Here is a 23115-nt window from a genome sequence, read left to right as displayed (position 1 = left end):
TGTAGAATCACGCTGGGGGGTGTGTGTGTGCACAGTGTGTGCATACCTGTGTATGCTCTTATACATTCTCACCATATGCATCCCCAGGGAGAAAACTCATCCACGGCTGGCCAGATGGAAGGATTCCTGGCCAGGCTGTGACAGTTTGCATTGTTGTTGAGCAAACATTCACTTTCCTCCCCCTCCTACTCTGGGTAGAGTTTACGGCCCCTTGCAAATGAATGGCTGGATCACGGGACTTACTTTGGCCACTGGAATGTTAGTGAATGTGGTTTGAGAAGATGCCTTGAATGTCTTTATATGCAGTTTGGCTAAGCATTTCTGTTCTGGGGACCTGCCATAGGAAGAGCATGCCCCAGGGAGCTTCTCCTTCAGCCTGGGTCCTGAATTAGGGAGATGGGTGGAGCAGGCTTGATCTTGAAAGGACCCTTATTTAAGTCAATATGGGCCTCCAGACCTAGGAGCATGAGAATAAATGCTAGCTGTTGTTGGCCACAGAGTTTGTGGGGAAATTCGTTACACAGCTTTGTTGTGTCAATGGCTGACTGAGACATTGGCTGATATCACATCACAGGATCCCCTTTATACCACAGACAACAACAGAATTCACACCTGTTTTGGCGGCAGTGCGATGCAGTAATTTTTCAAATTCTTTATTGGCATAAATAATTCAGACATTGGATTCTCACTAAACATTGCACTAAACACAAGAAACAATAGGCTTGCCGGCCCAGAGGCTCACAACCTGTCCAACAGCCCAAGTTAGAAATACTTTTTTGAGAAGTGTAGAAAACTTTATAAATGATTCTGTACAAATATACACAGTGGACCCTCCATCCAGCTGGCCTTCCTTTCTTGGATGGCATCTGAATCGACAGTTCTTTCCCAGCAATGAGACATTGGCAATGAGAGAGATGGACAGACAGACAGACGAAGACAGACAAAGAGACAGAACAAGGAAAGGAAAGAAGTGGCCCCAAAAGGAAAACATGAAACCAACTTCTTACATGAACTCATTCTGTGACAGTCAGCACGACATGAAGAAAGTATGGGCCATCGGTCCATGTCAGTCTGTACAAGAATTAGTCTTTATATATATATATATAATATATATATGTATAATATTTATAGGTATATATACTTTGTGTATAGAAAAAAGTAACAGCATAATTTACATAGAGAAAGCCTTTTTTTTGTTTGTTTACAACTGAGAATTTTCCTAAGGTCAATAACTTTGAAAGTAATCAACCAAATGAATCATGCAGTAAGTGTGTGGAGTGGCCCCCAGTGGAAGATCAAAGCTCAGGGAGGCAGAAACGAAAAGCTTAGGGTGGGACTTGACTGCCCAAGTGGGATGCTCTCAGCCTGGCCCAGCCACGGGCAAGGGCACTCACCGGGTGTGACCAGACTCATCTGGCCCCAGTGCCTACCTCTGGCTTCTGTCTTGGCGCCCTGGGGGCGGCTAGTCTTGCCAGAGGCTCTCCAGCTCCCTGAGGGTGAGCCTCTGCCCTATGGATGCTGACCACCACAGCAGTGGAGGGGGGTGTCCTTGTGAGATTTGGGCATCCTACCCCATGTCTATCAGGGAACCAACGTCTAAGAAAATAGTAAACACCTACCATCTCTCTATTCCAGTCCTTCCATTTTTTCAGGAAGATCCCCTTAGAGGTGGAATTCCTGGGGAAGCTTCAGTTGGGTCATGGAGAAGAGAAACCACATTTACTGAGCACCTACAGCTGTGCCAGGTATTGTGTGATGCTCCTGACATTCATGACTTCAGCTGCTCCCTCCAGTATCCTTGAGGGTTAGGGATATATGAAGCTCTCATAGGCTGCATGAAGCTAAGAAAATCCAAGGAATGTTTGGGGGGGGAGTGCTGGTGCTGAGAATTGATGGCGAGGTCATTATTCACGATCCAGCGTGGCTTATGAAATACATGTTGTCACAATGAAACAGGTGAGCAAGCCCTGTTAATTTACAGCAACACACACACACACACACACACACACACCCCTGGGAGTCCTATGGTTGGCAAAAATACCATGTTCCCTATCCTTTAAGCTCTGACACATATTTATAGGGATAATGACACACACCATTCCATCAACAGGGTAGATGCATTTTCTCCCACACTTTCAGCTGCGCTGCAGACATGGCCTGTGGCCCACTAGGACCCCTAGGTCTTCTTCAGCCACTCTGTAACAAACCAATATTTCGCCCATCACACCTGTCACATCTAGTTGGGAGACCCTTAAAGCAGGGTATTTCCATGTTCACGCCTGTGCTTCATTTCAACACTCCAGTGGCCTATGAACAGGGTGACATAAACTCTCCAGCAAAGAGGCCCTGGTGACACAGCTGAGGGAGGCTTCCTGGTGTGGCAAGACAGATGTGCGGACCTCAGCGATCAGAGACACAGGTTGCAAGAGGAGGCAGAAGCAAAGACAGAGAGGAAAATGCCTTAAAGAGAAGGGCTGACGGCCAATCCATCTACAGAAGTGACGCCCCTGAGTCCTACCCAATGAAGGGGCACTAAGAGACACTGCATGGAGACAGGAAGCACAGAGCCAGAGGCGGTGAGGCAAAGGGAGTCCAAGGCAGCCTAAACGCTGGTCTGATGCGGCGAGTGCAAATTCACTTGGGACGCCTATTTCCTCAGCTCAAGGCCAAGATCCTGGACCAGGTATGATGGGGGAGAAGTTGAGGACTCCACATCTGAGCCAGGGTGCCTTCTGTTCAGGCATGAAACTTCCCAGGGTCTGGCACCAGGGTTGGGGGAAAGCAGGGGAAGGGCAGAGCTAGTTCCTAGGGGGCAGGCTTTTCAGTAAATCGAGATCTTGCCTCTGGGCCTGCACATGGGCTGTTCCCTCCACCTGGCACACTGTTCCCTACCACTCACTCCCATGTGACTCAAATCTCAAGATAAGGTTCAGGAGTCCCCTCCTCCGAGAAGCTTCTCTTGAGGGCCCTTGCTGGGGCAGGGTGATCCTCTGGAGCTTCAGAACCCCGTCACAACTTCTCTGTCTTCTCCTCTGGACTTAGGTCCCTGCAGGGAGTGGCCACCTCCTCACTTTTTCCAGGAACACAGGAAGCACTGACTGAATATTTACTGGATGAGTGTATGAGATGAAGTCTTGGGGAATGAAGGGACACATGTTGCCTGATGCTGAGCTCTGCGGGGGGTATAGGCAGTGTGGCTGGGGACACAGGCTTTTGAAATACTGGGAAGATTTTCTTTGAGTCCTTCAACTGCTCAATAGGAAGCATCTTAAACCCATCAAAGGGCCAGAAAGTAGGAGCTACAGTGGTACTCAGGGACCACGACATGGAGCAACGCCTGTGGAATGTGGGAGTCTATGTGGATTTGGGGAGCCCACAGTGGGTAAAGGCTACCAACTGGATGAAAGCTTGGGAAGGGGGTGCCAGAGAGGCCTGGGTGACATCACGCCTGACACTGTTCGGGCATCCAGCCCCAAGGCTTGGGGCTTTCTGAGGATTTATTCTGGACAGCAAGGTCAGGATGAATGGGCCAAGAAAGGGAAATGAAAATCTACCGCCTTCCTTGAGGTAGGGGGCACCGGGGCAGAGGAAAGACATGAGAGAGAGGAGGAAGAAGCTGGGGAAAATCTTTAGGCATCTCACAGTTGTGCTCAGACCTGGCCAAGGGCACCCACACTGGCTGTGCCCACTCCATTAATTACCCAGCCTGGCCCAGCACTGCCCAGCTGGCTGGGCATTTATAGGGGGGCTGAGCAGGACTCCATGGGAGGCTGGTTGGGAGCACGAGTGGGTGGGCACTGGAAGGGACTTGGTGTAGCAAGACAGGTACATTAGGGTAGTCTGGTATCTACACTGTAGCTGCAGAGCAGTTACTTGAACTTACACGGGTTCATAGGTACCCATTTCATTATTAGTAGTAGTAGCAACACAGAAAATAAACAGAGGGAAGTGGCTACAGTCTTGGGGACCAATGCATGGCATTCACTGACAAGGATGCATTTAAACTGCCACTGCCCCGAGCCAGGCAGGGCTAGGGTGGGGAAAAGTTGACACCCTGGGGAATGGAACTCCAGTCTTGACTCAGAATCCTTCTTGGAAGGTGCTGGGCTGAGTGTCCCTGACTCCCAAAACAACTTTCCCAGCCCTAGTCCTTTGCGATGCCTGACTTCCTCGCACCCCCCATCCTGGGACCGTGGGAACCCCCTAGGATCTGACTGCAGGGGTGGAGCAGTGGAACCCACAGAGCTCATCCATACCCCACCACCCACCCCCATCCCCGAATCAGTCACATGGCACGGCACTGAACAGCCACCTCTTGTTCACACCGTCCGTTTTATGACTGTCCCCACCAGAGACAGCCCTTAGAACTCTCTTCCCCACAGTTAACTGGGGATTAGAAGGAGGGTGGGAGAGGCCCTCGGATGTCAGGGGACTCTCCTTCCTGGGGAGGACAGAGGGGACTTCCCTGAGTAGCCCCTGAGAGCAGCACTGGGGTTGCTGATGCAAGTGCTGAGATTTCCATTCAATAAGAGGATCTGCATCAGTTAAGAGGATGGGGCCGGCCACCATGGAAGGAACAGGGGAGGATGTGGCAGGGAGAGCCGGGAGTCGGGTGCATGACCCGTGGGTCGCTTCCTAGCCTGTGAGCTGGGATTGCAGACCTTGTCATGTTCATGTAGATGGTGACGGGTAAGTCAATTTCCTCTTCACCCAGGCAGCCTTCCAACCATTGAAGATGGCCTTTAAAACCCATTTCCGTGCCTTAGGTACTTCCTTCTTGCCTAGGCAGCCTTCCAACCATTGAAGGTTGCCCTTAAAACCTATTTCCATGCCTTCGGTTCTCAAAGAGCCCCCTCCTTGGGTTTTCCCATTTCCCCTCCATCTGATTTCCCTTTTCTCTCATGAAAGGCTGCAGAATGGCAGGAGGCTGAATGTGGGTCCTAGTGAGGTGGCCAGAAGACAGTGTGCAAACGACGTCTGCCTTCGCTTAAAGCGGTGAAAGTCAGATGGTGACAGTGGAGCCCTTAAAAGCGCCCAGTGCCTCCCCGCTGCCCTCCGAAGACCTTTGAGATGCTCCCCAGCCTGGGATGCTCCCACTCCCCAGCCCCCAGCCTGCTTCATGCACTGTCTACCCTGCTCATCCCCTCCCTGGTCTCCCGCCACGCCTTGGCCCATGCCACACTTGTCTTCTTCTCGGGGTATTTGTGTTTTGTGTTTCCTCTGCCTAGAATGGTGCTTTCAAATGGGCGAGGGAGGGGGATCTATCCTCCTCCCCACCAGGGACATTTGCAATGTCTGGAGACATCTTTGCTTGTCTCAACTCAGGGGTGGCAGGAAAGTGGGGGTGCCACCAGCAGCTAGTGGATGGAGGCCAGGGGTGCTACTCAACACCCTCCAGCACACAGGATGCCCCACTCACAACACGAATTTCCTGGTCCCAAACATCAACAGTGTCGCGGCTGAGGGACCCTGACCTAGAACGAGCGCCCCTTCCCTTCTCTTCCCTGAAATCTCATCTGAAATGTTACCTGCCAGCAAAGACCTTTGCCAATTGCTCCCTCAACTATAGTCTCATCTCATGTTACTGATCCTCTTGTGGTGGTGGTGGGGAGGGGGAGGGATGGTGCTATGTGAGTGGTAATTTATATATTTGTCAATGGCTGCCTTCTTGTCTACCTCCTCCAGTAGGCTCTAAATTTCAGAAAGGGGAGACTTTATTTCCCTCATCACTGAATGCCCAGGGTCCACCAGCGTAGTAGACGCTCAGTGAATAACCTGTCGCATACATGGCATATGAAGGAAAAACCCTGTGGAGTTCAGATCTGATCCGGCCCTTGTCATCCGTGTGGGGATGCAAAAAGTCCGTCTACCACCTTGGCCAGCCCAGCGCTCCCTCCTTCACAATAGGCTTCTCTGTCTCCTACTGTCTGTTGTTGTTTTCTGCTATCCTGGCACCAGTCTCTCCAAAATTCTCACTCTAAGCACTGGAGGTCAGGGTATTTTTAAACTACAAGAACTAGCCAAGCTGGTCTTTTTTTTTTTTTTTTTCTTAAGTGGTGGAAAAGAAAAACTAAGATTTGTTTTTAATCATTAGACGTTCAAATCTAAGAAGGCAGGATGCAAATAGCCCGTTGACATAAACAATGACTGCCCGCTCAATGGAGGGAGGGAACTGTTCTTCTGAGCTAATTTAAGCTAAATACATGGCAGCTATTTTTCATCTCTACTATTGTGTAACTTTCTCCTCGGCTCATGGTCCGGGGGAGATGCTATCTGGCAGGAGGCAGTGGTGGTAGAGGATAAGGGGAGAAAGGGAACGCAGAAAAGCGGCATACAGAAAGTCCTCTCGGCCACCAAGCTGGTTACTAAAGGCATTTCAAAAGCTCAAGGATAGAGTTGTTGGTCCACTGGGATTCCAGGGAATTTTATCTGGGTGAAAACTTGATTTTGAGCCTTCCACACAGTGAAACAACCAAAAAACAACTGCAATTAGATTTCCTTCTGCCTCTCTACAGGCAGCATTCCATATCTCAGAGATGTCCAGATTGAACCACAGAAACTTTTATAAACTGCCTCAAGTGAAGAAACCCACCCACTCACATACACACCGTATTTTCCTAAGGTCCAGGAGATTAAACCAGTCCATCCTAAAGGAAATCAACCCTGAATATTCACCGGAAGGACGGATGCTGAAGTTGAAGCTCCAATACTTTGGCCACCTGATGCGAAGAGCTGACTCATTGGAAAAGACCCTGATGCTGGGAAAGATTGAGGGCAGGGGGAGAAGGGGACAACAGAGGATGAGATGGTTGGATGGCATCACCGACTCGATGGACATGAGTTTCAGCAAGCTCTGGGGGATGGTGAAGGACACGTTAGCCCGGCGTGCTGCAATCCATGGGGTTGCAAAGAGTCGGACGTGACTGAGCGACTGAACAATGGGGCCTTCCAGCCCAGTGAGTATGAGGTCTTGAGGGGAAGCCGTTCCCAGGAGGTTAAATGATTTCTCTCCAAGCAAACACATTATCAAATAGGATCATACTCAAGGTCTTAGGATAGAATCTTTCTTTCTGCATTTTAACTTACCTGACTGCAAATAAAGCTCTGCAGGGCCCATTGAGCCCACCAGCAACAGCCAAGACAGTTTCTGGAAATTTCTGGGGCCTTAGTTCTAAATCTGCCTCTAAGAAGGGCCCTGGCTTGGGAGAGTTCACCTTCCATGCTCTGGGTCCGAGTTCTTTCTCCTGTATAAGGAGGGGAGGCATGAGATAAGGCTGGCTACTTGTGTCCACATGAAGTAGGAAGGCATGCTGTGATTTTAGAAATATCTGCCACTAGTATGGAAGGTGCAGTGGTGGCAGAAATGTCACATATTTGTACCCCCTGGATCAGGTCGTCCTTCTGGATCTTCTAAATATAGATCATTCTAGACCTTTGCTGCAATGACCAGGCTGAGATAAAATTTCAGGTCCAGACCTAGCTGGCCCCTATGAGGGCATGCTGTGTTCCTCTATTTCTGCATTGGTCTCTGAGCCATAGTGTGTGGGGGAGTCACTGACACACAGCACATCTGACCCCTCCATTGGAAGACACGACCAGCCAGGGTTTTCCTTTGTGGGGTCCTTGAGTGTGGAATCATTGTCCTCATTTATGGAACCAGGCTCTTCCTTCAGCAGGCCTGGGGAGGGAATGTGAGGTGGCAGGGACAAATTCAAGTTTTCTGGGGCTCAGAATAGCCACTGGCCACTCTCCAGCTGCATCCCTCTGCCCAGTGCATCTTGTTCAGCTTCCAGGTTCATCGTCTTCACAGAGCCAGCCTCCAGGGGAGGTGGGGCTGATCTCCGTCTCCTAGCTCCTAGCAGGTGATGGCTGAATGCTGGGGGTCAGCTGTTCTCTTCTGTAGGCTGGCACTGGCTCTCAGAACACTGTGCAGGACATCAAGTCGAATTCACAGAAGTTGATTTTACTGGGGATTCAGAAACCAGGTGGGGAAGCTTGGAAAAAGCAGCCTGTTGTCAGTCTTTTAGAGATTTAGCTACACAGTAGTGTCTTCAAAGCTCTGATAAGCCCTGCAGTCAACAACTCGGCTCAGTCTTGTCCTTCCTAAGCATTTCCAATGCGTGTTTGTCTCGAACCCTTCCGACGATGTGACATTCATCTAATCTGCCATGGAATTAAAGGCCTATGCGCCACACCTGGTTAACTGGGTCAACCTGGCTGAGGCAAGCTCCGGACAAAGCCCATTTCCTCCAGCGTGGCCCTCGACAGAGGGACAGCGGCCATCTCAACCCCAGGGCAACAAATCCTTTGTATCCTTGGTGTTAGGAAAAGGGGCTAGAGGATGCTAGTGTTCAGCGTGACCCAGTGGGAGGGAGAGGGACTCACTGCTGAGCCTCCCAAGACAGAGGACCACAGTTCAATGTTCAGAGTGGTACAGCAAGGGGGCTGGGCTGAAGGTGCAGGCTACTCAGCACAGCGGTGTTGAAGAAGCTTGGGAGTGGCTTTGCCAACCCAGATGCACATTTCCTGGAAATGTGCAGCTCCTGGCAGCCTGTCAGTCTGGGGGTGTAAGTGGGAGCTTCCATGCAAACTCCCAGGAGGGTCCCCACCCTCCCCTGAATCCTCTCCTTATCCCGGTTATAAGCTACAAATAACACCAGCGGTGGGGCCTGTAACACCCCGACAGACAGCCAGCATCTACTGCTCAAGGTGGTGGTGGGCTCCTGGGAAGGAACGAGCCCAGAGAACCACATTTATAATGTTGGCTCTACCACGTCCCAGGCTGGTTTATGTCTGAGTCCCACCACTTCTCTGCCTGTGAAATGCGGGTGATGGTACCACCTCCGAGGGCCATCCTGTCAGGGGGATTCAGTGAGCCTGGCATGCAGCAAGTGCTCGGTGAAAAGCGGCTGTTAGAGATGCATCATTACTCTGCATCCCAGGACTTAGGTACCTGTGACACTGGTCCCAGCAAGTCTCTTTGTGAGTCACCACCACTGAATCTGGCATATTCATTCGGAGTGAGGTGGAATCCACAGTACAGGGCCAGGGTGTGGGGAATCCCATTACCACCCAGCCCTGCCAGTGGACCCTCCTGGCTGCAGGGAAGGACATGTGGTCCCCTGTCTCAGGGCCTTGCACTGACTCCCTTCAGCTCCCGGCCCCCGCATTCAGCAAGCATTTACTGAGTGCCTATGATGTGCCAGGAGTTATGCTTGGTGGCAGTGTGTAGGTAAGTTGAGAACGTTGGGGAAGCTTAAAGGTCTCCCACCAACTTTGTGCCCCATCTGGTAGGAAGGGCATGGATGGTGTGCCCTTGAGAGGGGAGTCAGTGACTTGGGGTGATAATCAGGAGCAGTGGCTGGAGAGGAATGGGGCTGCCCAGGAAGAACCTGCCAGACACAAGGTTTCTACATTCCAGGGCTCCAGGCTGCACCTCATCCCCCTTGGAGGTCAGGACTATTCTTACAGGTGTGTGCAGGTGAGGGCTGGGCTGGGAATGGGGGCTGGTAAGGTGAAGCTGGGGGGCCAGGGAGAGTGTCCGCCTGAGCTTGCTCAAAACCTTCCTCACTTCACAGGTAAAGCTGAAAGAGGACACAGCAAATGCACAGCTCACTGAGGTCTGTTCCTTTGTTGCTAAGACAGAATGTCAACAGAAGCCATCATGATGTCACCACCACCCTTTCGGACTGGGCTGAAGAGCATTCAATGGTCAAATGACTGTCCTGCTACACGTGGGCTGCTCACCCTCATCCATTGCACTGAAATATGGGACCACTGGACCCCAGTGATGGGATGTGGGGGGCATGGGGCAGGTTTGATAAAAGTGGCAGCAGTGGGCTGACCCTGGTGGCCCAGAGGTCTGGGGAATCTATCTCTGGGGGGTCTGCTACGAAAGAACCAAAGTGACCACCGAAGGCACAGCCGAAAGCTCCTTGGAGGACGTCAGGGGTTTTGAAATGAGCCCCTCTCCCCAAAAACGATACATTCAAGTCCTAACCCTGACTACCTCAGTATGTGACCTTATTTGGAAAGAGGGTCTCTGCGGATGTCATTGGTTAAGATAAAGTTGAACTTGAGTAGGATGGATCCTAATCCAACATAACTGGCGTGTCCTTAGGTGAAGATGCTGGGAGATGACAGACACACACAAGGAGAAGGCTGTGTGATGACAGGGGCAGAGGTTGGAGAGATGAAGCCACAAGCCAAGGAATGCCAAAACTGCCAGAAAACCATGGGGAGTAAAGAGGCGGCCGGGAAGGACTCCTTAAGAACTCCTTTATGAGTTCCAGGGGAACTGTGGTCCTGCCAGCCCTTGATTCTAGACCTCTAGCCTTCAGAACTGAGAACATCAATTCCTGCTCTTTGCACTTTGCTCCAGCAGCCCTAGCCAGCTGGTGCAGAGGGGGGAAGGGGCTTGAGTGCATCGGTGGCATATTTGAAACAAGACTGGCCCTAAGGGGATGGCTGGGTAAAAAGGCCGGTGAAGGATGAGGACAGAGTGGGCAAATTTAGGAACTCAAGGTTGAGAACAAGCATGGAAAAGCCAGCCAAGGATGGCAGTCTTGCCTCCAAAGGCCCCCAAGTCAGAGTCCTTGAAATCCCAAGGGTCCTTGTGAGGGACTGAATCATGCACACACTGCCCTCCCCCAACTCATACGTTGAAGCTCTAACCTCCACTGTGGCTGTTTGGAGAGAGGGTCCTTAAAGAGGTAATTAAGGTCAAACTGGGTTGTAAGGGCAGGACGGTAGTGTGATGTGACTGGTGTCCTTAGAAGAGACAGATGCCAGGCACGTTTGCACCCAGAGAAAAGGCCACGTAAAGACAGAGTGGGAGGCTGACTGTCTCCAAGCCAAGCAGAGAGGCCTCAGAAGAAACCAACCCTGACACCTTGATCTTGAACTTCCAGCCTCCAGAACTGTGAGCCAATATGTTTCTGTTGTTGAAGCTTCCCAGGCTATGGTATTTTGCAACGGCAGCCAGAGCAGACTGGACGAAAGCAGGAGCCCTCCTGAGGTAGGGCCTGAATTCCCCTCCAGATCCTGCCCACAAAGTGGTCTCCATGTCCGCACACCTCTCCCAGGATGGGGAGCTTTCTACCTCCCAGAGCGAGCCGTTGGGAAGTCCTTCCCCTGCTAGGATATGTTCTTGGCCCTTGTGACTCCCATCCCAGCTCCTGGTTCCCCCAGCTGGGAGCTATGTGCAAGCTGGTTTTTCCTTCTTTCTGACAGTTGCCTAGATCAAAGGTTAGGAAAAGTCTTCAGTGAAGGGCAAGACGGTAAATATTTTCAGCTTGAAGGGCCACCCTGTCTCCGTTACAAGTAGTCGTGGCACAAATGAAACTGTGGCCTGTATGTAAATGAGTGGGTGTGGCTATGCACCAGCCACCTTTGTTTATTCTCACCGATATTTGAATTTCGTAGGGTTTTCACATACTATGAAACCTTCAGTTTTTTTTTTTCCCCTCCAGTTAAACACTGTACAAACCATCTGATGGGCTGGATACAGCCTATTCTGCCTACAGTAAGTCTAGAGTTTTAAACATAGTGACTGGGCCTAAGTGCATATCACTTCTTTCCTGTTCCTTACTGCTAAGTCACTTCAGTCGTGTCCGACTCTGTGCGACCCCATAGAATCCCAGGCTCCCCCGTCCCTGGGATTCTCCAGGCAAGAACACTGGAGTGGGTTGCCATTTCCTTCTCCAATGCAGGAAATTGAAAAGTGAAAGTGAAGTCGCTCAGTCGTGTCCGACTCTTAGTGACCCCATGGACTGCAGCCTACCAGGCTCCTCCACCCATGGGATTTTCCAGGCAAGAGTACTGGAGTGGGGTGCCATTGCCTATTGCCTTTTCCTGTTCCTTAGCCAATCACAAAAACTGCAGGAGATGGTGGGTGGGGCAGGATGTGGAAAGGGGACAGACCAGGGTTTCCCAGATACAGGAATCTAGTCTCCAGATAGAAATCCAGAGCTTCTACTGGCAAAGAATCCAAGATAGAAATAGAGAGTCGGGGGGCTCCATGGCAAGATGAGAGCTTTCTCTTTGACCAGCAAAAGGAAAACCAGGACAAAACAATTACATGCAGACTCTGATCTTTAGTCTACTCTGGGAATGGTGACATGTGGAGATGGCCCCACATAAGGTCAAGGAAGTTTCCCTCCGAGGGGATTCCCCCCCGCCCCATTTTATGAAAGACCTGTGGCCAGGAAGAGCTGGGTGGAATTCAGTGTGCAAATCCACACACCCTGCAAAAAAGGCAGAGTCACGACTCACTAGTGAATCTTTACCCCACAGACTGGTCCCTTTGGGAAGCCCGTGTGTGTGAGCGTTTGCTGAAAGGGAGGCAGAGACAGAAGTAACTGGCAGTTGGGTGCTGGGCAGCTGTGTGCAGCTATGGTGGGATGTGTGCACACGATCTGTGTTGCGTGGATTCTGCAGAGTGAGCCAATGGTGGGTCTGGCAACTGTGATGTAAATGCACACACCCCTTTTCCTTCCTTGCAGAAGATGAATGAATGTGACCTCCTCCCTGTGCTTCAGTGAATGAGGATGGAGGTCAGCAGGGGAAGCAGCGGTTTGGTTCTTTATGTGAAAGCTGGCTTCTAAACAATTCAGGGCGGTGAAGCCAGAGGAAGGTAACAGGGAGGGGCTGGACTGGTTACAGTGGAGACGGAGGAAGGAGGGAGCCAAGTGAAGACCTGGGAAAAGAGGGAGGAGGTGAGAGTAGGTGACGTGGGACCCAGTTCTGCAGGCAGAGGAGCTGCAAAGGCGCAGGGGCTTCTCCCTGGTCTCTCAGCCCCTGTCTTTAATCCCAACCTGGTGCTCGTGAACAAATGGAAAAATTAGCCTGTGGAGATGCCGCTGGGCCCTGCCAAAGGCTCTGGGTGGCGTGTTAGTTTAATTCAGGAAACAACAGCGACCAGAGGTTCCGATGAGCATTTTGGCTTTAGGCAGCTGACCCTGACTGCTCCTCCCCTTCCCCATTTCCTTCCCCTGCACAGAGGTCCCTGATAAAGACTGGGGTCCAGGGACCCAAGAAGTCTGATTGGGCTAAAGAGATGCAAGACTCTCAGGAGGCTCAAGCGGAGGTCTGGGGCACGTCTGCTGGGGGACCTCCTGGGACAGGGAGGCAGCCACTGACGAGAGCTGCCTGCAGCAACATCAGAGCAGCTGGGGTTTGTGCAAACATGTATAAATGGCTCTAGGACACATAAAAGATGGCCTGAGGGCCACAGTGACAGATGCCCCCAGAAAAGGAACATTCAGGAACGGCCCATGTGAGGGCCTGGAGTCTCTGGTCCCAGGCGGCTGGGAAGGTGATCAGGAAGGCCTTTGGGGAGGCACAGGGCTCCCCTTCGGCCTGGGTCTTGGGAAGCATGACTGGTCTCATCATTTTCCCCAGTTTGGAAGCAGGCTTGGCCCCCACAGCATGAACCTGTCTGGGGGCCACCCAGAGTGGGAAAGATCCCTGTTTCTCCGGTTGGATGTTGAGTCTGAGCCTAGGTTGGGTTTTTGACGTCTGAGGTCCCCTCTCTGGGAGGGAGATGTCTGGATGAGGTGGCGATCAGAATAAACCAAGCCTGGGCAGTGCCCAGGAAGTTCGGCAGGACTGTGGGCTGACCCCGGGCCTCCTGCCTAATGCCCAGCTGTCCTGCTAGTATCCTACTGGGGAACAGAGTTCCCCCTGATGCCAGGTCAGGTGAGTGCAGTGCAGGGTTTGGGGAACGAAAGACATTCCCTTGTAAGGTAAGGAACATAAGATAGAGGCTCTCCTTATCGCTCTGCACCTAACTTGTTCCCAGCGACCTCCACGTAGAACACTGTACCCCAGTGTGGTCAGAAAAAGCAGCTGGTCCAGGTGGGGAGGGGGCGAGAGATGGGAGGTGGGGGAACCGAGTGTGCAGAGACATCAGATGGGGAAGCCACTCTGGGGCTCGGCACCGGCTGGAGCCCAGGACACAAAGCCCTGAAGAACAGCCGCCCTCCTCGCCTCCCCAAGGACTTCTTTTTTTTTTTTTTTCCCCAAGGACTTCTTAAGGGCAAAGCGGTGGGGGTGGGGGAGGGATCACTGGCAAATAGGATGCCATGCACGTGCCATACAACCTGTCACACACACACACACACAACCTAGCGACCCGTATCTGTCATCGTGGTGGACAAACTTAGCTGGTGTGAGTGCCAGAGCAGAGGGAGGGAAAAAGAATGTCCTAGAACTTATCCCTCCCAGAGCCCCGTTTCCCAAGGCTCAGACTTCAGAGGGTGTCATGGATAAAGGTGAGCTGGAAGGAGGCCCCCTGAAGTCATCCTGGCCAGGGAGCCACTGTGCTTTCCAAACGGTGGTGGTGGGGGGCAGCGAGGAAAAAGGGATGAGGCTGTTACAGAACAGGAGAAGGCGGCAGAAAGTGGGCAGCATACCCAAGAGAGACCCAGAGGGCAGAAGACATGCACTTCAGAACGAGATGCAAAAGTACCCAAACCCTGACGGGCTTGTGTGGAGCCTCTGAGAACAGACGTTTGCAAAGGAACAGCTGAGTCCCCCACCCAGATCTCAGCCCTGTAGCCTCCACTAAGCAGGTGCTCAGCTTTGCAGCCCCCTCACCATCTTTGCAGAGAGCGCAGCCGAACCCCCATGAAGATACGGAAACAGCTGGGGGTGGGGTGCCCTACTCTGGACCCGGACAGCCTGACTCCTGTTGTCAAGAGGAGCTGAGAGCAGATGGCATCGTGCACATAGACACACACGCACACACAGACCGGCCCTGCGAGCCTGCCCGCATGGGCCCCCTGCCCTCGTCTCCATGGCCCAGCGGCTCTGTATCCAGCCCGTCATTCTCTTGTCTACACCGTCCCCCGAGGCTCACTGATCAACTCCGTGTCCCCCTAGCCGGTCCCGTGAAGTCCTGGCGGGGGGTCCCTGCCCTTGCCTGGGCGAAGGCGCGAGTCTGGGTGCAGGGAAGCCGCCGGGCTCAGTCGTGCAGCACTCCCAGGCCGGCCCGGGGTCGGTACCCTCTGATGGTGAGCCTCTGGCCTCCTGAACTGGCAGAGGGCAGAGCGGGGGAGGAGAGGTGGCTTGGGAGCTGAGGGAGCTGAGCGCTGTCCCCTTGGCTCAGCGGTCACAGCCTGGAGCGCGGAGAGAATGAGAGAGTGGGAAGAGGTCACATGAGTATGACAACAGCATCTTTTGTGAATCAGTGCCCTGTCAGAGGGCAGGTGGTCTGAGATGAGTGGTTCCCATGCTCTGCAAGAAAAAGTGGTGGTCCTACTGGGCACTGGGCTCAGGGCTGAGTGCCGCACATACCTGATCTCACTTAAACCTGAGGATGGTCCGCAAGAAAGGCACATTGCACCCCTTTTACAGATGCGAAAACTGAGGCTCAGAGATGTTAGGTGTTTTGCCCAAGGGTGCACAGCCAGCAAGTAGCAGGCTCTCCTCACTGGAGCAAGTGGCCTCTGGACTAGGGATGGTTACCCAGGTGTGGCTGGGTTGAGGCCATGTGGAGCTGCTGAGAATGCTCGGTCGGGGATGGAGTTGCAGGAGGAGGAGGGGAGACCAGAGCCACATCACAGACCCCAGCTCTGACTGGAGGCTCTGCTGACTGCTGCTGAGCCAAGATCTGGGCTGTTGGGGGCAGAATTTATGCCCACTCTCCCTGGATGGTTTTAGAAAGAGACCCAGAAAGTACACAGGCAGTCTTTGCCTAGAAAGCAGTGAAGTGGAGGGATCAAGGTCCAGACCAAGCTGGGTTCCAGTACTTGCTCTGCTCCTTACTTGCCGTGTGACCTGGGATAGGCACTTAACCTCTCGGGCACTCCTCTGGGGTTACCAGATTACCTCTTGGTGAAGGGGTGGGGGTTCTGAGGATTCAGTGAGATGACGCGGATAGAATGCTTGACACAGCACCTTTCACACATATGTGCTTAATAAATGATCCCCAGAAGATGCAGATGGTGCTGGTGGTCGAGGTGATGAAAAAAGAACTGGAAGCAGGGACTTGAACAAATGCTCATACACCAAAGTTCACAGTGATGCCATCCACAATAGCCCCAAAGCACATACGAACCAAGTGTCCAGCAACAGATTAATGGAAAAAAACTGTGGTATATATTCACAGTGGAATATCACTCAGCCATGAAAAAGAATGACGGTCTAATACATGCTACAACAGAGGTCCCCAACCCCTGGGTCACAGACTGGCACTGGTCCGTGGCCTGTTAGGAACCATGCCACACAGCAGGAGGTGAGTGGCAGGTGAGCAAGTGAAGCTCCTCTGTATTTACAGCTGCTCCCTCTTGCTTGCATTACCGCCTGAGCTCCACCTCCTATCAGATCAGCGGCAGCATTAGATTCTCATAGGAGCACGGACACCGCTGTGAACTGGGCATGTGAGGGATCTTATGAGAATCATCCCCAAACCATCCTCCATCCTCCATGGTCTGTGGAAAACACTGTCTCCCACGAAGCCAGTCCCTGGTGCCAAAAGGGTGGGGACCGCTGTGCCAAATGTGGATAAAACATGAAAACATGCAGAGTGAAAGAAGCCAAACACAAAAGGGCAAATGTTGTATGCACTGGCTAAACGGAGTATCTAGAACAGGTACATTCATAGAGACAGAACACAGATGAGAGATTAGGGGTTAGGGAGGGAAGGGATTAACTGTTGTTTTTTTTTTTTTCCTTCTCCTAATTCTGAAATTTTGTGTAGATTTTACACTCAGAGCACATTTCAATCTAGATTCACCCCATTTCGACTGATCAATAGCCCCATACGGTGTGTGGCTGTTATTGGACAACACAGGTCGGAAGTGGGGTGTGGTCCATGGACCAGCAGCATCAGCATCACCTTGGAGTTTGTTGGAAATGCAAGATCTTGGGCCCCACCCCAGACCTAACAGAATGAAAATTTGCATTTTAACAAAGCCCCTGGGTAATATCAATGCGTATTAAATTTTGAGATGCATTGCTCTGGAACACAGGCTTGCCCCAGTTTTGCCTTCAACTTGCCATGTGTGAGGATTCTAGAAATGCCAGTTCCTCTGGCATCTGAGCCGTGGAAGGGCCCACCCAAGGTACCAGGGGCAAGTTTTGAGTTAGCTGCTGACCTCCTTGGAACATGTTGGCTACAGCTGAGAGCTCTTGGTTGGTCCCTTCTGCAGATTACAAAGCTCTAGGGCCCAGATCCTGGGCCTACTTTAGCCAAGGGCTCCCCCAATCCACTGCTGACCCAGGTAGCTTTTGGAAGGACCACACCACTGGAGTAGCCATCTCAAAGCCAGATGAGTGTGAGTGAGGAATCTGTAGGGGCTGAGGTTGTGGGGAGAGCAAATTCTAAATTATAGAACTGGAGCCTGACCTGTGTCCCCAGTTCTATCACCAACACCCCATGCAGATGTAGGTGAGGTGCTGAATGTCGCTGTGGGCCACAGTATATCCATGTGTAAAAGGAGTTAGACCAAATCTGGAATGGCCAGGAAGGGCACCAATGCTGATTGGCTGATTCTAAGTAACTGCTGATGAGTATCACTGAGTGGTGGCAAATGTACGGTGAGAGATTAGTCATGACTGCCATCAGTACAGGAACAGGGCAGAGACAACTCATACACGTTTATCATCCATGGAATAGGTACTCCCCAGGACTTTTGTACTTTGATGAATAGCTGACATGTAGGACTTGGTGGGTTCAGGGTACCACGTCACGATGTGATGCTCAGACTCACTGGGGTGTCAACCTTCATCAGGAAGAGATGGGCAATGAGATAGCCATGGTAGTCACTGGGATCTGTGCCCTGTGTGGACACCTCTAGGACCCAGATTCCAGAGGAGACTCCCCTGAACAGAAACGCAGTGGGGAAGGGTGTTGTGTAGGGGAGGGAGGTGGGTACACGGAAAGGAGATAGTTGGCAGAGGAGTTTGGAGTGGGAGCAAAAAGGTGACAAAAGCCACAGGAGAGAGGGCAGTGGGAAGAGATGCTAAGGCGGAAGGAACACTTACTCTGCAGACTTCCAGAAATGTCCAGGGTGAGACAGGCGGCGGTTTCGCTTTGGCAGTTTCTCCAGCATGTCCATGAGCTTGGTGAAGGTAGGTCTCTCTTCTTGTTCAAAGGCCCAGCAGAAGAGAAGAATGTCCTAAAAGGAACCAACGTGGTGATTTAATGTAAATAGTAACTGCTGATTACTCCTTGGCATCTCATTGGATCTGTCTACCCATTTGTTCCACTTTCAGATTCCACTATCGTCCATCCATCCATCCATCACGCATTCACCTACTGTGCATTTACCCATTTATCCATCTCAATTCACGTATTTACACTTCATCTATCATCCAGCCATGCGTTATTTATCCATGTATCATCCATCATTTTACTTATCTACTTTTTGAGCCTATATAGCAAACTAGGTAAATCCTATTATAGAAGATATGGGATACACTGAAATTAATAGTGCTCCCCAAGGAGTCTCTTGACAGTTTTCTCAAAAGGGAGGAGGAAGATCCTGAGGCTTCTATCCACATCTAATACTATAAGTGCCTCTGAAAGTCTCAGAGGGGAAAATTACTCTACCAGTGATCACCTCACCTGAGAAAGGAAATCTAGAGACAGGTAATCCTTAAAAAACATACACGTTTTTTATGTTCTAAAAACATACAGATAATTACACGTTCCCTGATTCATCTATTTTCTGATCAACAGAGGATTCTTCCTGATGTGTTTCGGAGGTTGATTATTAATTTATACTCGGGCTTCTGTGTTTTTGTGTATCTTGTTCTGAGTTGGATGATGCCCAAGTGTACTGCACCCTGATGGTAGGAACCTGAATTGCAGGCATAGTTTGAAGGCTTTGCCTTTGAAGCTCCAAATCATTACCTGACACGGCTGTGGGCAGGCGTTTTCATCACCCTCCCGGGAAGCATTTGCAACCTTAATGTATGGGGAAAGGAGTGCCTAGAACTGTGTCTGCTTCTCCCTTCGTCTCCCGGACCTGGCACCATCCTGGGACTTACCGAGATTTCTTTTCCCATGCCGATCTGGCTGAGGTTGGGTTTCATGCCTGTGCCCATTTGCCAGATTATTGCCTCTGCTGGTTGGGTCTTGAAAGGCCACTCCCTGGCATGGAGTTCATACCAGATAGTCCTGTGGGCAGACATTGTTAAGGGGATGCTGGGGTGATATGTCACCTGCAACTCTGTGTCCCCTCATTAACACACACCCACCCAGTCAGCCTGCTGGCTAATCACACTGGCCCCTGAGTTTCTGTCACACAGGACAGCTGTTTTGCTACCTAAGACGTACTTTAAGCTTTCATGATGTCTTAGAAGTCATGCTTATCCCAGGATATCTTCTCTGGTGCCTGAATTAAAATGAATCAAAAGCTAGAAACTGAACAGTTTAATATAATGTGGCTAGGATCTCTGGCCCCATGTTTGTAATTTTAGAAAACTATTCTAAGGATAAAATGAGGGATATAAACAAAAATTCATTTATAAGGATCTTCTGTACACCATTATATACACTGAAAAAAAGTAGCAATAACAAAACTGCTCAACAAGAATTGGTTATAGGGATGATGGTAAATCATTAAAATGAAATGGAATACTTTATTATTATTATTAGAAATTTCAAAGAAATTTTGCTGACATAAAAATGCTAAATATATTAATTTAAGTGAAAAAAAGCAGGACACAACTGTATATTAGATATGTTACACTTTAAAAAACCATTATATACATATTGCTATATATATAATGTATAATAATACACGATTGATATATGTATACCCATATGTATATGGATATAAAGAGAATTAATAACAACAAAGCAAAATATTAGCAAACTTTCTTTTCTTAGTGATAGAAAGGACATATTTTTTCTATTATATTTGTGTTTTCTAAGAAGGAACCCTTCCTGTGAAATAATGGAAAACAAAAATAAAGATCTGAAGGTCAGACTGCCTTGAAGGGTTCAAGTCCTGATTCTGTTCTACGCTACGCTAGGAGTATGTCACTGGGTGGGTTGCTTCCCTTCTGAATACAGGTTTCCTTACCTGCCAAATGAGAATGATGATAAAACTGCAGTGGAAGAATGTTTATCTGGGAGGCTGAATATCAGAACAACTCAAGGCTGGGATTATTCTAGAGGGATCAACTATGTTATCATCTCTGTTTCATACATCATGATATGGTAATGACTGAAGAAACCACTGCTTGTGAGCAGCACATATGGGCTGGATGGGGAGATGGGCTGACGCTGAAGGGATGCTGGGAGAGGTGTGGGCGGCACTGAGGACCATGGCGGATGCCGTAGGGGTGTCAGAGGATGCTGGGCTATCACTGAGTTGGACCATGGGGACAGGTCTCAACTCACTGAGAAGATTCCCCAACTCAGGAAATATCTGTAACAACGCTAGGAAATGATCTTTCCTCTAACCTAAGGTAATTTATGTACATTTGCTTTAAAGAATACGGAGCACTTGGTCATCCTTTTTAATGATGAAAAGTGAAAGTCATGTCTGACTCTTTGCAACCCTATGGGCTATACAGTCCATGGAATTCCCCAGACCAGAATACTGGAGTGGGTAGCCTTTTCCTTCTCCAGGGCATCTTACTGACCCAGGAATTGAACCAGGGTCTTCAGCATTGCAGGCAGATTCTTTACTAACTGAGCCAATAGAAGACTGTATCAAACCAGCTATTTCCAGGGGCCTGCCTCTCAGCATACTCCCTCCCCTGCTAACCTCATCCATCTGGGTCAGGCAGGGGTGGTGATGCCCAGGTGTTGGGCTGTTGAGTCAGATGCCAGGAAGTTCTCAAGTTAAGGTGCTGGATGGGTCTAGTCATCGTCATCATAAACAATAACACTTACTGAGTTTTCACTCTGTGCTGGACACTAATCTAAGCCCTTTGTATTTATTATGATTACAGAGGGGCTGTATTAAGCAAGCCTTTTTATTCTGATGCTTTGATATCTGGGGTCTAGCTGACCCTGGAGGGTTTGCCCCTCTCAGGGCCAGCCAATTTCTAGAGACAGTAAAGGGCTGATCTGTAAGTGGTGATTTTCATATGCAAACTAACCAATCCAAAGCTCTGTCCCCCATCTTCTCTATCAAGCTCTCACGTTCAGGTCTGGTACCCCCCTGTCCTACTTAAGACAGCTCTCAGACTCTGTGCCCACTGAAGTTAGTCAAAGCAGCCAATCTTAAATCTGCTTACCCTGCCTCATCCATTCCTTCCTGGGGAAACCGCAATAATGGCTCTTGCCTATATTCTCTTCCTGCTCCTTCTGGCTCTTGACTGACCCTGGTGCCTCCCCATGAGCCCCTGAATGGGACAATGTGCCCCCTCCTTTTGGGAGCTGTGAATAACAAACTATCCAATGCTAAGTTGTTTCCTGATCTACTGGCCTCATCATACTGGAAAAAGGGTAAAAACCTACACTTGAAAATAAGAAGTGCTATTATCAGCCCCATTTCACAGCTGGGGAAACTGAGGCTCAGGAGGGTTATGTATCTTACCCAGGGTCACACAACGTTTGAGAGGTCATAGCCAGAGTCGAGACCATCTGGCCACAGAATCACAGCACTGGCCATCCTGCTGTACTGGGAAACCTACACACGGTCCTATTTGCGAGACCTTTGTAACGGGGGCAGTGCACTATTTGGGAGGGCGACCCTATAGTTGATGGTTGGGGCCTGGTGACAGAGGCACGAAGTGTAGGCATTGCTCATGCGAATTGGGGAAGGGAGACTATGGGAAGCCTGGCCCTGTGCTGGGTGCCTTACAGATGTTTTCTCATTCAGTCCTTAGAATATCACAGTGGCTTTATTGACTTTGATTTGTGGCTGAGGGAAGTAGGGCTTTGAGTGGTGAAATGACTCTCAAGCCCACTGGGGGCTCTGTGATTAAAAGCTCCAAGTGTGGAGTCAGGATGACCCCAGTTTGATTCCCAGCTCCATGGTTAATTACTGTAAGGCAAGTCACTGAGCCACTTGGAACCTCAGTTTCCTCATCTGTCAATTGGGAACGATGGTACCTGCTTCAAAGCTGTACTTCTGAAGATGCCCTGAGACAGTGCCCATGACAAGCTTAACACGGTGCTCAACACACTTTTAAAAATCCATTTTTGTTCCAAGTCATGCCCCAGCATGAGGTTCCCAAGCAACAAGATGCACCTAATTGGCAGGAAACCAAGAGCACCAGGTCCCTTGGAATTCAGCAGTGTCAGGAATAAACGTCTCATTAAAACTTCCTTTCAAACCTAACTTTCAAGAGAAACTTGCTTTAAGGGGGAAAAAAAATTGCTCAAGATTAAAACTCCAGTGGAAAACCAATTACTTACTTTGGTACATTTTGTTAATTACATTCTTTTTTTTTTCTTTTGCTAAATTGATACTAAAATATACCAACTTAATTACTGCAATTTGGTTTCAGATAACAATATTTAACTAGATAAAGATCTGGGCATAAACTAGCTGGAACAAGTGACAGCCTCTAAAGGGGTCCAAGTGACAGATGGTGAGGCTCCTGATGTGCCAGCCAATGCCGCCCCCACCCCGATTTATGGAGAGGACGCAGTGGGGGTACTTCTCCGTGGAAGACGGTCTCTGTACCAGCTCCTGGTGGTGCTAAAATCTAACTTCACACATCTGTGAGCCTCCAGCTTTCCCAAACAGCTTCCCCCGCGTCATCTCTGCCAGTCCTTGCAACCGCCCCCCACGGTCAAGGTAAGATGAGGCTCCTGGTGGATCTTTTCAGAATGCCAGGATCTGCATCTTAGGACAGTGCCCTGGAGCCTCTCTCCCTCCTCTGTACTTTCAAAGACAACTCATTTTCTCCCATGGCTGCAGTTACTCTGTCTTTGCTGATGTGTCCTACGCTCTTCATCTCCAGACTTAATATGTAGATTCAGCTGCTTTCTGGTCGCTTCTATGGGCTGACTCTAAGGTGGCTCAAACTCACTGTGTCCAGATCTGCTCTCTTTGCCTTCCTGGTACACCCCACCCCCAACCCCCACCCCCCAGGCAGGGTCTCTACTTTGGCAAAAGACACTACTCTCCACCCAGCTGTTTCAGGAGGATATTGGCACCACCCACATTTAAACCAACAGTCAAGCCCTATCACTTCCAC

The 23115-nt window shown here is 50.2% G+C and overlaps 1 protein-coding gene across 5 annotated transcripts in view; it reads right to left on the bottom strand.

Moving 5' to 3' along the window:
• Positions 1 to 627: 627 nt before the first annotated feature.
• Positions 628 to 23115, bottom strand: part of KSR2 (kinase suppressor of ras 2) — a 485372-nt gene continuing 462884 nt past the window's right edge. For 3 of the 5 annotated variants that reach the window (XM_059876167.1, XM_059876165.1, NM_001206862.1), the window contains exons 18-19: positions 18997 to 19126; positions 17985 to 18122 (exon numbers count right to left, since the gene is read on the bottom strand). In XM_059876167.1, the coding sequence (XP_059732150.1) occupies positions 17985 to 18122; positions 18997 to 19126 (268 nt within the window). Of the gene's footprint in view, positions 15120 to 17984; positions 18123 to 18996; positions 19127 to 23115 lie in introns of those variants that run through there. The other 2 variants (XM_059876166.1, XM_015475495.3) reach the window with 1 other exon arrangement.

This window comes from Bos taurus, chromosome 17 (assembly GCF_002263795.3).
Source record: "Bos taurus isolate L1 Dominette 01449 registration number 42190680 breed Hereford chromosome 17, ARS-UCD2.0, whole genome shotgun sequence".
Classification (NCBI taxonomy): Eukaryota; Metazoa; Chordata; class Mammalia; order Artiodactyla; family Bovidae; genus Bos; species Bos taurus.
This window is presented reverse-complemented; position numbering and strand designations above follow the sequence as displayed.